Raw genomic sequence first — 13,712 nt, 5'->3', positions numbered from 1 at the left:
TTGTTCTTGTTTTACTTATCTTATTCTTTACTGCACGGCCGATTTCTGTCCCACGTACAGCACTTTATACAGCAATGCTTGTTTGAAAGTGCTTTATAAATAACGTTGAGTATTGGAGCGCGGCTGTTAAGCTAGCAGAAACAACGTTGAACAGTCGCCCATGAATTCTTTAATTTGTCATCTAGAAGGGATGTCATCTAGCGACAGCCAATTAAAAAAAAAAACGCAACTTAGATGACGTCGCTCCTAGCCGACAGCTGTGCTTAATGCAGGCTTAAACATGATGCTAGCTAGCAAGTGTGCCCCTTTTTTGGTTCATATATGGGGGGGAAAATACATATAAAAAATATAGTGCACAGTACTGCCAGGTTTAATACTTCTAAACAGGAATTCAAGCCACAAATCCACTTTAGAAGTTAGCAACTTGCCAAACAAGGGATGAAAGGTGAGAACAGCCTAGCTTTATTTCAAGTTAACTCTCTCAGCGGGCGGCCATTTTGTCACTGACTGAAAATGACATCACAGTGACTAAGGCTCAGATAACGACCAAGGCTCAGCTTCCGAACGTCACACGTCCAAACTGAAAACAGGTGAGCCGTGATTGGTTATTACCCTGAGCAATTGTTTCATTTTCAAGCCGACAGCAAGTTGCAAAATGGCGGCCCGATGAGATGGATAAAAACGAGTGGATTTTGCTGCTTACGTCATACTTCACAAACACAATATTGTGTTTGACTTGACTTTCCGTTTAAGTTGTTACGTTTGTAATGCACCAGCTTTATAAGCATTATTATAATATATATAATATATCTTTTACATTTTTAACTGCTACTTGTTTGTTTATATGTTCAATTTTTTTCCTTTTCCTTAGCGCTCAGTATTACTCATTCAGCAGCATGTCTGATTCAACTTATCATCATCACTTTCTCTCTCTTTTTATTTTTATACTCTATAAGCACGAAACTTTTTGTACTTCGAAGTTTGTGGAGTGCAGACTAATATGCAGTACCTTGTGGATACTTGTTTTTAAATCATTTTGAAAATGTTTTGTGAAGTTTTTACTACACAATACTTACCTGATTTTTTTTTCATCTTGCACACAAGAAATGTGCAAATTTAAAAAAAACAAACAAACAAACAAACAAACAAACACAACTAAAACTAATATCAAACCTAATCAATGCTAAGCTAAAGTGAAGCATTTTTTGGGGAAAAAAAAAACTAAAACAACTAAAAACAAACCCACTATGAGAAGTAATTAAAACGAACTAAATTTAAAAAACAAAATAAAATCTAAAAACTATTTTTTATGAAACTATTATAACCCCAAAACATGTTTCTTCGGTTAATTGAAGGCTCTAATTTGGCTATAAGTGTGAAGAATATGGATGGTTGTTGATCTATACAACAATTTTGCTGTAAATGTTTGCATTGTTCTTGTTTTGTTACCTTATTCTTTACTGCGCAACCGATATTTGTGTTTATGTACAGCACTTTGTATACAGCAATGCCTGTTCTTAAAGCGCTTTATAAATAAAGTTGAGTTGAAAATCTTCAGCGGATCTCATTGGATTTGAAGACGTTACTTCCGAAATGGTGTCAGTGCCACATTTGCAGACACAAAGTGAAGACGTACTCCTCCACACGCCCCCAGTCAGTCTTGTACAGTGAAATGTAATGCATTATATAACGTCCCCATTGACTGTAAATGTAGTCCATTGGTATTTACTGTGGGAGCTTTGCCAGAATGTATTGGTGCCCCATAGGCTGTGCCAGCACACGTCTCGACTCCCCATCGATTTCTTTTATTTTATTTTTTACTAGTGTGAGTGTTTGTTTGTGTGTCTATATGCAGTACTCGAGTTTATAAAGTGAGTAATGCTCATAAAAGTGACTTGTATAAGATAATACAGTGATGCGTTGTGTTCATTTAGGTCTGTTTAATGTTCTGTCGTTGCAAAAGCAAGCAATTCCTCAAGCGGTAAAACTTTGTTTTGTTTTGTTTTTTTTCCTCTCTCTCTCCTCCTTCATATTGTATACACGCGCAATCTAATTACCGGGGCTAGTCGCAGTCGGGGCAAAGGCCTCATTGAGTTGCTTGACGTCACACCCGCGGGAGCCGTGGGTGGTAAATGTCAGATTATTTTTTTTTTATTGTTATTATTATTGTGATTTCAGCCATTTGTATGAGGGCGTATGGGGGTGTGTGCCTTATAAAAGTCAACTGATTTATCTTATTGGACTCCTCCTGTGTGGTCCTGATGCCCGGCCCGGCCATCCATTCTCTCTCACACACACATACACACACCAGTCAGTATCTGTGTGATTTGTCTCGGGGTAGAAAAGCCTCATTTTCTCTAATGCAGGGACAATAAAAGCAAGCAGGCTGTTGGCTCGCCTGCGGCTGCCTGCTGTAGTTACTTTGTTTTCCCCCCACAAGGAGTTTCCAGAATATATGACGCCGCTGCACAACTTTTCCATTTTAAGGTCTATGTATAGGTCTCATATATATATATATATATATATATATATATATATATATATATATATATATATATATATATATATATATATATATATATATATATATATATATAAATGCCTAAAAGTGAAAATAAAAATGGATATTAATAAAAAAAAATGAATTTGAAAATTATCCATCCATCCATTTTCTTGACCGCTTATTCCTCACAAGGGTCGCGGGGGCTGCTGGCGCCTATCTCAGCTGGCTCTGGGCAGTAGGCGGGGGACACCCTGGACTCGTTGCCAACCAATCGCAGGGCACACAGAGACGAACAACCATCCATACGCACAAGCACACTTAGGGACAATTCGGAGCGCCCAATTAACCTGCCATGCGTGTCTTTGGAATGTGGGAGGAGACCGGAGTACCCGGAGAAGACCCACACGGGCACGGGGAGAACATGCAAACTCCACCCAGGAAGGTCCGAGCCTGAACTCGAACCGGAGACTTTGAAAATTATATCCAAAAAATAAATTTAAATGGTAATAAAAAAAAGCTATATATATACATACACATTTGTATTTACATTTGTATTTAACTCCTTTACTGCCACACGTTATAAAAAAAAAACTATGATATGACAAATTCTTTGATCATTCACGAAACGAGATACAATGCTTCCATCTGCTGGCCATATTTAGTGGGTGTTTTTGATTCCACAACCCATTGACCAGGCAGCACTGCACTTAGACGTTGCACTGAGAAAAAAAGTAAAATTAAAAACTTAGTTGACGTCATTTAACGTTTATGGCGGCATACGTCGTAATTTTACTGATCGTTATTAAACGTTTTTGGCGGTCAAAGAGTTAATTTTAGAATTATATTTGTTAATATCCGTTTTTATTTTCACTTTTAGTCATTTATTTATTTATGTAGTCATTTATTTATTTATTTTGTCATTTGTTTCGTCATTTATTTATTTTTAATTTTGGGAGTTTTGGGCTGTACTGCCAAGTCGTAATGTTATTCAAATGAGGGGGCGGTCCTAAGTGTGTCTTGGGTTGGACTACGCCTGTTGCAAACTGCCTGTCATTGGTCGAGTGAGCAGCTCGGCGAACAAGGAAGTCTCGCCGGCTTGCAATTAAAAGTAAAACTGAATAAATGACTAAATAAATGATGAAATAAATAAATAAATGACTAAATGAATAAATAAATAAATGGCTAAAAGTGAAAATAAAAATTGATTTAAAAAAAATATATATAATTCAAAAATTAAATACAAATATTTATTTATTTATTTTGCTTTTTATTTCCATTTAGATATTTTTTATATATACATAATTTTCGAATTATATTTTGATATCCATTTTTATTTTCACTTTTAGTCATTAATTTATTTATTTAGTCATTTATTTATTTTGATTTTGGCAGTTGTGGTCCTCCATGCATATAATCATTGCTGGGATCCTTTTATTTGTTGTTTGGAGTGTCTTGATGCACCGTGACGTGACAGATGTTGTCTTGTCATTACAGGGCCGATGAGGAGTTCTTAAGTCGTTACAACGAGAAGACTGTAAACTTTGCTCTGGGCCGCCTTGACATCAGCTCCGAGCCCAAAGTTGAACTCAGGTGTGGGTCGGGCGACACTGCCATGCAAGCACATGTGGCAATGTCACTCTTTTACTTTGGCTTTTTGTGTCTCGAAGCTCACGATCTTCCATCCAGTCCAGCATCGAGGAGGAGATTGAAGCCATGAAGGACAAGCTGAACATCACCGACATCAACAGTGTGGTTGAACAGCTTAAGTAAGTCGTGAAGTTGCTAGCGCTTAAAAAAATTAAATACAGTGGAACCTCGGTTTACGAACGACACAGTTTATGATTAATTTGGTTTATGAACCTATTTCTAAAAGAAACATTTAAACAAATTCTTAGCATGGCCGCAGTAGACGAAGGATTTTGTGCTTTTTCTTGCACCACATCGACATCATTGGCTCCGTGCTTCAGTTTTGTTTTTGTTTTTTTTGTGCCTAAAATGCTAAAAGTGTTGCATTATGGGTAGTGGTATGGGTAGTGGCCATTTTGCGGTGAGCAGTAACTGATTTGCTAGTGAACCTTATTTTATCATCATGAATTGTGTTTTCACCTATTTCTATATTACATAATATTAATTTTTAACCACACAACGATTAATATATAGTCGACGCCCGCTATTGATGGGGAATAGGGACTGGGCCGGCCAGCAAAGAGCCTATTGAAAACACCTATTGAAATGCACTGAGAAAATAAAATTAAAAAAAATAACCCAAACGAATTTTCAAAAGCATTCATTACACATTTTCCACAATTTTGGAAGAAGAAAAAAACTTACTTGGAACTTTGAAAATTATTTAATTCTTAAAACATTTAATTGGCTTGCCGATATTAGCTCTTCTAAAATTAGCAAAAATCAGTAAATTTATTTTTTTTTATTTACACATTAACAAATTACAACCGTAGACAAAGATAATGACATTAAGATATTTTTTTTTAAATCAGATTTTTCCTCTGTTGTAAAGTTAAATACTAAAGGGCTAAATAACTATTAAATAAATATTCTGCCTGTAATTCATATCTTTATTGTTGCAAATCATAAGTCTCAAACTCCAATTCTCGAGTGCTGCAGTCCTGCATGCTTTAGATGTTTTCTCTTCTCCAACACACCTTATTAAAATTAACAGGGTCGTTATCAGGCTCCTGCACAGCTTAATTGTTTCAATCAGGTGTGTTGGAGGAGAGAAAACATCAAAAGCATGCAGGACTGCAACACTCAAGAACCGGAGTTTGACACCACCGAAATATGAAGGGACCAAAAATGAAATTGTTTTATTCATTATACTTTTTAATCAGTCTGCTGATTAATCAGTTATCAGAATATGATTCTGCCAAATATCAGAATGAGATCATTTTCTATTGCTCGACATTATGTCAAATGTGTGAAATGGACAATCTGTAAAGTAGTTCCAAGTTGTTTAGGTTGTAAATAGAAGTCTATTGTCCAGAGGAGTCAGGAAAACATTAAGTCAAAGCATCTTGGATTTTTTTTTTTGTTTTTGTGCTGGGCTTAATGGTTTGCTCAACACAATGAGTAGAGTGTCAACCCACTTTCTTGCCTCAGTTGCCCCACATCCGTCCCAGACAGCTTTTCCCCTTTTCTCGCCTCCTTCACTCCATCTTTCCTTCCCTTCCTCCATCCCTGGCGTGGTGGTTCACGTAGCAGTGCGGTCAATGGGGCTACCTTGGAAGAGAGCCTGCTCCTCTCTCTTTCCACTCTTCCATTTTCCTGACTTGATCATAACAAAAGGGTCCATTGTGAGAAAGGGCGTCCCGAGCCGGTCGGCGGACGACTCGAGCGCGCTTATGTAACGGCCGCTTCCTCGGGAACACGACTGGCTTGTATTTGTTCTTGCTTTGTTAAGCCATCTCCTCTTGCCTGTGCGCAACTTTTTAATAGAGACTCATTTATAGTGTGACTGGGGACGCAAAGTTTCCTACATGACCTAGATTGTTACTTGTGTCTCTATAGGTTTCCAATGAAAAACAACTGCAGAATATATGGCTTTAGTCTTTGAATAGATTTGCTTTTCATCTACACTGCATACCTACCGCAATGTGCAAAAAAAATACCTTCCTTTCCCTCCTGATTATCTACTCGCATACCTCCCTGCCCACCTGTGTAATTTTATTGTTGAATCTGCTTGGGCAGTCACACGCGCAGCGTTGATACAAATTTAATTGCAAACCCGAAAAAAAAAATGTGATCCATAACATAAGCATGCATACTGTTTTGTGTCTACATTGTATTGTTGCCAGTTACCTTGGAAAAATACCTGTACTGATTTACTTGAATTGACTTTACTTTTTTTAAAGGAAGTCATTTAAAAAGTAACATTGATACTTTACTCCTTACTTTCTTTACAAAGTAACTAAGTTAGATTATAAGTTACCTTAAAGATCCCCTGATATGAGCTTTTTAGCAATGACACCAACCATCCTCTGGACGCCCTAATACTGTATCAAAAGAAATGTTCACAAAATTGCACCTTGTTGTAGAGTTGCAGTCTCCACTAGGAAGGTCTACTGTTAGCCTAGCGCAGTGCTTCTCAAATAGTGGGGCGGGCCCCCCCAGGGTGACGTGAGGCTCCATCAAGGGGGGCGCGTTTGACCTCGGGGAACATACTTTTTTATTTTTTTATTTTGATTTTTTATTTTTTTTACTGTCCTAGAATAAAGTGCAATTGCACCTCCACTACATTAGGGGGCAGTGGCGCTGTCATTATTGGCAGAGTGTGCGCAGGGAGCATTCGCTCGGTAGTGTAGGGGTTTTGTTTGCACTGAGCATGCGCGCTTTGCACACAGCAAAAAAATCAGCACAAATTATTTTATATATTTTTGTTTTGCAGGTTAACGGTTTTTTTTTAAATATTGTGCTCCGGAGTTAATGTTGGTGATCAGTTTGAATGCATTATTTATTGATTTTCTGTAATTTTATTTTTCCGTATCATATGGTTCGACATGGTCAGTCAAAAAATGTTTAGAGTTTAATTAAGGATTTAATTTTATTTTTGAATTTCAGATGCACTTTAAATCTTTTCTGTTACAGTTAATAAAAGCTATTCTTTGTTGGAAGTTGGTCCATATATCTTTATTCTCTTATACGTTAATACGGATACAGTGTTATGCAGAGGTGTGCTTATAACAATTTTATAGACAAATGATACTATTTATAGTCGTGGGGGGGGGTGGAGTTCGCGCTGAGCTAGTGACGTGTAAAACCGACCTGCTAAAACAGCCCATTTGAGAGTGCTATTTGACCTACTTTTATACAAACGGCCATAGAAAAGGGAAACATGGATCGCTTAACTTACAACTTGGTGACGTTGTCAGGCTGTAGTAAGGCATATTTATGACCAAAAAACCCCAAAAAGTGAACATTTCATGAGGGGACCTTTAATGTTGTAAAGACAAAACGCAAGTCTCATGAGTATACTCCTACAATGCATTTCACCATGTTCAATACCGGAGTTTGATTGTGTTGTCTGTTCGATTTAGTTGTTTGTTTAGTGAATTAAGTGAGTGCTGTAATGTTCAACATGTTATCATTTAGTATTAGTTTTCAATAAAATATGTATGTAAGAGAGCCACCGTTGCTGAGAAGTGTGCGGTGTTTATTTACGTCTCGTCAATTCTTGCTCACTACTGCAGTCAACTGAAACTGCTTATAGTGGTATAAAATGCCACACATGTGAAGAGTCTGAGCTCGACTAACTACCACCTCCTTTTTACAAGCTAAACATATACCCATTAAAACGCCTCCCTCTTTACCTACCGCTTTGCAGGTCTATCCTGACTGAAGAATGTACGGCACTGAAAGCACAAGTACAGCACGTACAGGTAAGAGACTTGTGAGTTCATCTTTAATCCTCTTTTGTTTTAATCCCTAAAGCCTTCAGCTATGTGTGGATAAGAGTCATATTTACTATATCGACGTGAGTCGTTTGAAAGTAGCGTGGACTCTGCTGACCGTGAAACTTTTTTTTTCATACTCGTACATAAACACTCTAGCCCCTCACATGACTGCATCTGTACACATATTGTTCTAGTTCCAGTGGTAAGAGATAAATATGCTGCTTTTTTTTTCTAACCCTATAACGCCACACAACATATTAAATAAGATATTTTGAGCCCTCTTAATATTTTTTTTTTTCCAATTAAAACCCTGATGTATATAATCTGATACATGCATTGCACGGATAATCCATTAGAGGGCAGTATCACCCAGTTGATGGCTTTTCCGGCGAGATTGCCCCAATTGTGAAAGGAGAGACACTGTACTTATGTTTGATGTGTCTATTTATTATTATATTTTTGGCAGTTATAAATGTACAAATTTAAAGCATTGTGACTGGATTGATCAGATATGACACAAATCAAAAGTCATTTGTGGAAGTTGATTTAATTATTATTTTTTTTTTTAAAGGAGCAATAAATACTGTATTTGCAAAGAATCTGAGTTTTCTCTCATATATTTCATGTTTCGGGCTTTTAAACCAATATTGTATATCGATGCATTCTTAAAATAATGGTTTGTCTTTTTTTCTTCCCTCTTTTTCAGATTTTTCAGGAAACAAACAATTTAACATAGCATCATAAGGAGACGATTTAGGCAAAAGAATAATCTTTGCACAAAAAATGACTTAGGCAATTATTTTAAGAGGGTGACGATTGTGTGAAAAGGTTGGGTTGTGTGTAATATTGTTTAGAAACTGGTTGCCATTTGCTCTGGACGTGAATTTCTGAGGGCAAATTATAATGGAACACTTTCTGTTTAAGCGTTTAGTGGTTGCATGCACAAATTCCTCTCCTCTCTCCCGGTTTGCTATTTTTAGCCATTTAGCTTCCTCTGCTCTTTCCAAAGACATTATCTGATCAATGTAGTACATTTACCATCTACTTTACCACTCTGGCTTCAGTAGTCGCAGACTGTATTGCTATATGTACAGTTAATGTAACATACATCTCCCATGTTGTGCTGTAATTGACAGGAAATGATCAAAAAGCAGTGCAGGAGTCAGACTGAGGGGGCCAATAGTGAGCCAACCCTTGCAGGTACGTGCTGCAGGAACATATGGGCCAATGCTACCATCTAGTGGCCGATGGATGCAAATAGATGGGGTTGGGTCTCCTGTACTGAAAAATTATTTTCATACTGCTGATATAATGGACATGGTTGTTGTTTGTACTGCACATGTTTTGTTTTGTTTTGTTTTGTTTTGAACTACCTTTTTAGAATTGAAAGAACTGAGAGGGGCTATTCAAAAAGACTTTGAGCTCTATCCCCCGCCTGTTGAAGAGATAGCAGTGAGACCGACATTTAGGTGAGTATGGTGGATGATATACATCGATTCAATAGATAGATAGATAGATAGCTGCTTTTTACCTAAATATAAACATCATTTTTGTCCATTTGTGTCTTTCCCTCCTATCGTCATCAGTTGCAGACTGTCAACAGGACAAAAGAACTCTGATAAAGCATTGTATACATTAACTTCTACCTCCCTCCGAAGGCCACATCCTCCCTCCACTCCACCTCACCTGAACTTTTGCGGCTCTCTCAAGCCGATTGACGCTTTGGAAACCACCCCAAGGACTCGGCATAAAAGCGCCACGTCGGCATCTCGACACAGAAAAGTCCGCCTTAAAAATCCCGCCAGCGACCCGGTCATGATGCAGCATTCGCGACCGGGGGAAGACGACTCGGATTTCCTCTGGCGGCTCCTCACTACCACAGATAGCTCACCCTTCTTCCCCGCACTGTATCTCCAGCCTGGGTAGCAAGAGGAATTTATGCAAATAAGAAGGTTATCTGTAAATTGTGTGTGCACTGTGCAGTGAAAGATTGCAATTAGACTAGGAAAGGGCTCATCGTGGACAAATTCAGTATGTGAGCCAGTAGCAAGAAGCCACCAGGTGTCACTTGTCAGTAGTAGTCCACCTGTGAACTTTTGGAAAAACATGAACTTTTTTTTTTTTTTAACAAGACTATCTGAACAATTGTTTACTACCAAGTGACTTCCACAAGCGTGACATGTCAGCCATCCAGTTGGCATCAACTAAGGTTTTTCTTCAGGAGATTTCTACTAAAGGTGTGATTGTAGTGGAGAGTATGACTAATTTGCACATACTGTCTTGCTATATATTTATATAGGAAGGCAGATTTAAATAAGAAAAAAATGCATTCCTATTTAAAAACAGGGCTAATGTACAGTATATGCATTTGTCTCAGATCTGAAAGAAATAATCACAGGTCTCCCCCAAATAAATGTTGTAGAAGCTGGTCTAACTGTTAGCTTATCTGAAAACTAGCTGTTAGCTTGTCTGTGGGCGGGGCGGGGAAAAAGCTAGGCTAATGTTTGCTGGTCTGGTGGTAGCTACATTGGGGTGGCTAATATGGTTAGCTAACCTTTCACTTTAGGCAATTTAATTGCGGTGATTGACTTGTGACACTTTTTTTTTTCTTTTAGTTGTGAGACATGTTATAGAAACACTCAAGACAAGCAGTTGCTTCTCTTATTTGTGTCCGAATGGATGGAAGGAATTTTTTTATAAAGCACTTTCAAATACAGAAAATAAAGTACAACAAAGTGAAATATAGAATCACAACATCTTCAAATCAAAAATAAAAATTGATATTAAACTAATAAAAATAATTACTACAATTTTACTAGAATGCCTGCCGAAACAACTGTTTTGAACTTATTTATTTATTTATTTTATATACATTTGGGGTTCGAATGTAATGTCAAATCCATCTAGAGCAGCGGTCTCCAAATCCGGTCCTTGAGTATTACCTTCACGGTAATGTTTCCCTCCTCCATCACACCTGCTCCAAATGTTCGGGCTTCTACAGAATAAGAGAGATCCTGCTCTGATCGAGATGGACAGACGGACACAAGACAGCCCAATAGACGGGTTATCTTGTGTTGTTGTTACTTTCAAGATTTATTTTCATTTCACATTTTTTAACACGCTCGCGCTGATTTGGCTACTTAACCAATCACCGACGCCCTCGTTCTGTTGCGTCACATCCGGTTAGCTAAGTCCGGAAATGAAGCCAAAAATCAAAATAAACCTTCAGTCACGATACCAAACACAAAATATGGCATGGCCTTCCAAACAACTAATTAAAATGATCATTTGAAAACACCATTTGAGTTTTTCTGTTGTGTTGTGGTTTCTTGGCGCTTTTAATGTGACGGTGTGCGTTATAAGGAACATTCTTCACGGGGTTTTTGAAAGGTTGTATCGGAAGTAGTACGAACAAGTAGACCCGGTTAATTTACGCCCCCTCCTCAAAAAAAAGAAAAAAAAGTATGACTTTGTAGAGGTTGTGCTTCACCAACGATTCCTGGGTGAGTTTAGTTTCACGCTATTAATCACGTATTACAGTTTGTATCTACTATGTTTGTCGTCAGAGCTAGCAGCTTCGCGGGTACTTGTGAAAGTTGTTGAACTGACAAATTGCATTACAAGTCGTGACCAAATTACAGTTCCAGTCCTTGCCCAAAGCACTTGTTACGCATGACGTCCACATACGATGTGGAAGTGCATTGATTTCCCTGCTATTTAAACGCGACCCGATCAATTTAAAACCTTTCTAACTTTCAAGTAGACGTCATGTGGCGTTTGGCACATTGAGATGTTTAGATAATCAGAAATCCCAACTGTGCGTAAAGCACACTTGCTCATCTTGCAAGACCTGTTTTGCTTTAAATCGAATCATCTCTGAGTTACTCTGCTCATTATGAGAATAAGAAAAGTTACATTAGTGTGTACAATTAAGTCACGAGACCTCAAGTGGCATGATTTAAAAACAAACATTTTCACTTTGTGTTTTTTTTTTTTCATGACACCCCACAATTACAAAATCAGCATAATCATAAACAAAGATTATTAATACTAATTTTTCAGTTATTTAAATTCATACATTTGCACCTTTTTTTTTTTTAGAATAATTTAATAAATTGTTTAATCCAAAAGGAACTTGCATAATTATAGTGTTTCAAATAATGTTATTTGTCTTAATATTTTTTGTTTACATTTAAACATTTTCTTAAAAAAATAATCAATAAATTATTGTCCTACTGCACAGTGCACATGCAGCACTCTAACTTCAAGTTTTTGCCAACATAAAAAAAATATATATTATAAATATATATATATTATTATAAATTCTGTTCAGTCCAAAAGGAACTTATATAATTACAGTGTTTATTTTTATTTTATTTTTTTTAATGCTTAAACAATTTCTTCTTTTGTACCAAAAAAAAACAATCGTTTGAATAATTGTGATTTCAATTATTGCCAAAATAATTGTGATTATTATTTTTCCATAATCGAGCAGCCCTACTAACCAAGCATGGAAAGTAAACACCAACTTAAAAAATACTCATTATTATTATTATTAAATTAAATTATAACTGGTACAAATGACTTTAGAAAAATAAATAAATAAAAATATGTGCTTCTTCTCCAAAATGTGTTAACGTTTTGAACCTGTTTCTTTCACTTTTTTTTTTTTTTTTAAATCATAGTGGATAAAAAAAAAAAATCACATTGTGATGAAAAATCTTTAGCATGGCCCCCTTCAAATCACCCCAAATGGATTTATGGTCTGGACTTCCGAAACTGAAATATTCTTTCTTTGGATTGCTCGCTGTCACATGGACCCGCTTTGCCCACCAGAGAGATGTGGCTGCTGCTGCTGCTCGCCGCCCTTCTGGCTCTCTTCTGCAGCCTGGACGTGTGGTACTTTGTGCGCGCGGCCGCCGTGGTCATCTGCGCCTGGCTGCAGCCTCCCCTGCGCGACGTGACGGGCGAGCAGGTCGCGAGCGGTCGGGTGTCCCCGCGCGACATCGACATGTGCCACATGAACAACGCCCGCTACCTGCGCGAGTGCGACTTCGCCCGCTTCTCGCTGTACGTGCGCAACGGCGTCTTCAAGGCGCTGCGGGCCCTCAAGGCCTCCATGGTGGTGGCGGCCACCACCATCCGCTACCGCCGGCCGCTTTGCATCGGCGAGCCGTACGAGCTGCGGAGTCGCGTGGTGACGTGGGACGACAAAGCTTTTTTCCTGGAGCAGAGGTTCGTGTCGGGCAAAGACGGGGTGGTGTGCGCCGTCATGTACTGCAAGCAGACGGTCCTACGCAGCAGCCCGGACAGCGTCATGCAGTATCTCTGCAAGCGGAAGGTAAGACGTCGTCGGGGTCTTGTATTCAACCGGAGATGACTTTTAACATGGCGGCGCGACCTGTGCAGGTGGAATGTCCTGAATTCCCAGAAGACCTCCAGCATTGGATCAACTTCATCTCAGCCAGCAGTCAGAGCCTCAGAGCAGAGAGCGGCCTACAGGAGAAGGACAAATAAACACAAACATTCACATTTAAAAAAATAAATACAATTCAGTCCCATATATCTAGCATGTACACTATCATGTTACATGCAGACTTTATTACTATTACGAGGTGCATTCAAGGACCTCCAGCAAAAATATTTCAAAAGACATCAAGATTACAGCAGATAATGCCAACGTAATACCCTTAGTACAAAAACAGCAACAAAAAAAATGTGTTTGTGAATCTGTGTTCATAATTTTTGTAATGAGGAATAACTTGTGAATCTGTGAATTAAAGTTTTGCCTTTTTACTGCA

General features: G+C 38.1%; 2 protein-coding genes and 1 long non-coding RNA gene across 5 annotated transcripts in view; 2 read left to right on the top strand and 1 right to left on the bottom strand.

The window, feature by feature from the left end:
* Positions 1 to 10,364, top strand: part of ccdc24 (coiled-coil domain containing 24) — a 23,368-nt gene extending 13,004 nt beyond the window's left edge. For 2 of the 3 annotated variants that reach the window (XM_077517098.1, XM_077517091.1), the window contains exons 4-9: positions 3,998 to 4,093; positions 4,171 to 4,269; positions 7,842 to 7,896; positions 9,048 to 9,111; positions 9,293 to 9,380; positions 9,498 to 10,364. In XM_077517098.1, coding sequence (XP_077373224.1) covers positions 3,998 to 4,093; positions 4,171 to 4,269; positions 7,842 to 7,896; positions 9,048 to 9,111; positions 9,293 to 9,380; positions 9,498 to 9,837 — 742 coding nt within the window. In that variant the 3' untranslated portion in view covers positions 9,838 to 10,364. The remainder of the gene's footprint in view (positions 1 to 3,997; positions 4,094 to 4,170; positions 4,270 to 7,841; positions 7,897 to 9,047; positions 9,112 to 9,292; positions 9,381 to 9,497) is intronic. The other variant, XM_077517106.1, reaches the window with a different exon arrangement.
* On the bottom strand, positions 5,394 to 11,540 carry LOC144016256 (uncharacterized). The gene is made up of 3 exons (XR_013282874.1): positions 10,854 to 11,540; positions 9,598 to 9,829; positions 5,394 to 5,789 (listed from the first exon to the last, which is right to left on the bottom strand). It is a non-coding gene; the product is annotated as an uncharacterized LOC144016256 (long non-coding RNA).
* On the top strand, positions 11,288 to 13,712 carry LOC144016252 (protein THEM6-like). The gene is made up of 3 exons (XM_077517132.1): positions 11,288 to 11,414; positions 12,748 to 13,252; positions 13,321 to 13,712. The coding sequence occupies exons 2-3, from the start codon at positions 12,752 to 12,754 to the stop codon at positions 13,426 to 13,428; spliced, it is 609 nt and encodes a 202-aa protein (XP_077373258.1). The 5' UTR covers positions 11,288 to 11,414; positions 12,748 to 12,751; the 3' UTR covers positions 13,429 to 13,712.

Source organism: Festucalex cinctus, chromosome 1 (genome assembly GCF_051991245.1).
Source record: "Festucalex cinctus isolate MCC-2025b chromosome 1, RoL_Fcin_1.0, whole genome shotgun sequence".
NCBI lineage: Eukaryota > Metazoa > Chordata > Actinopteri > Syngnathiformes > Syngnathidae > Festucalex > Festucalex cinctus.
Note: the sequence above shows the minus strand (reverse complement) of the source record. Positions and strands in the feature narration are given on the sequence as shown.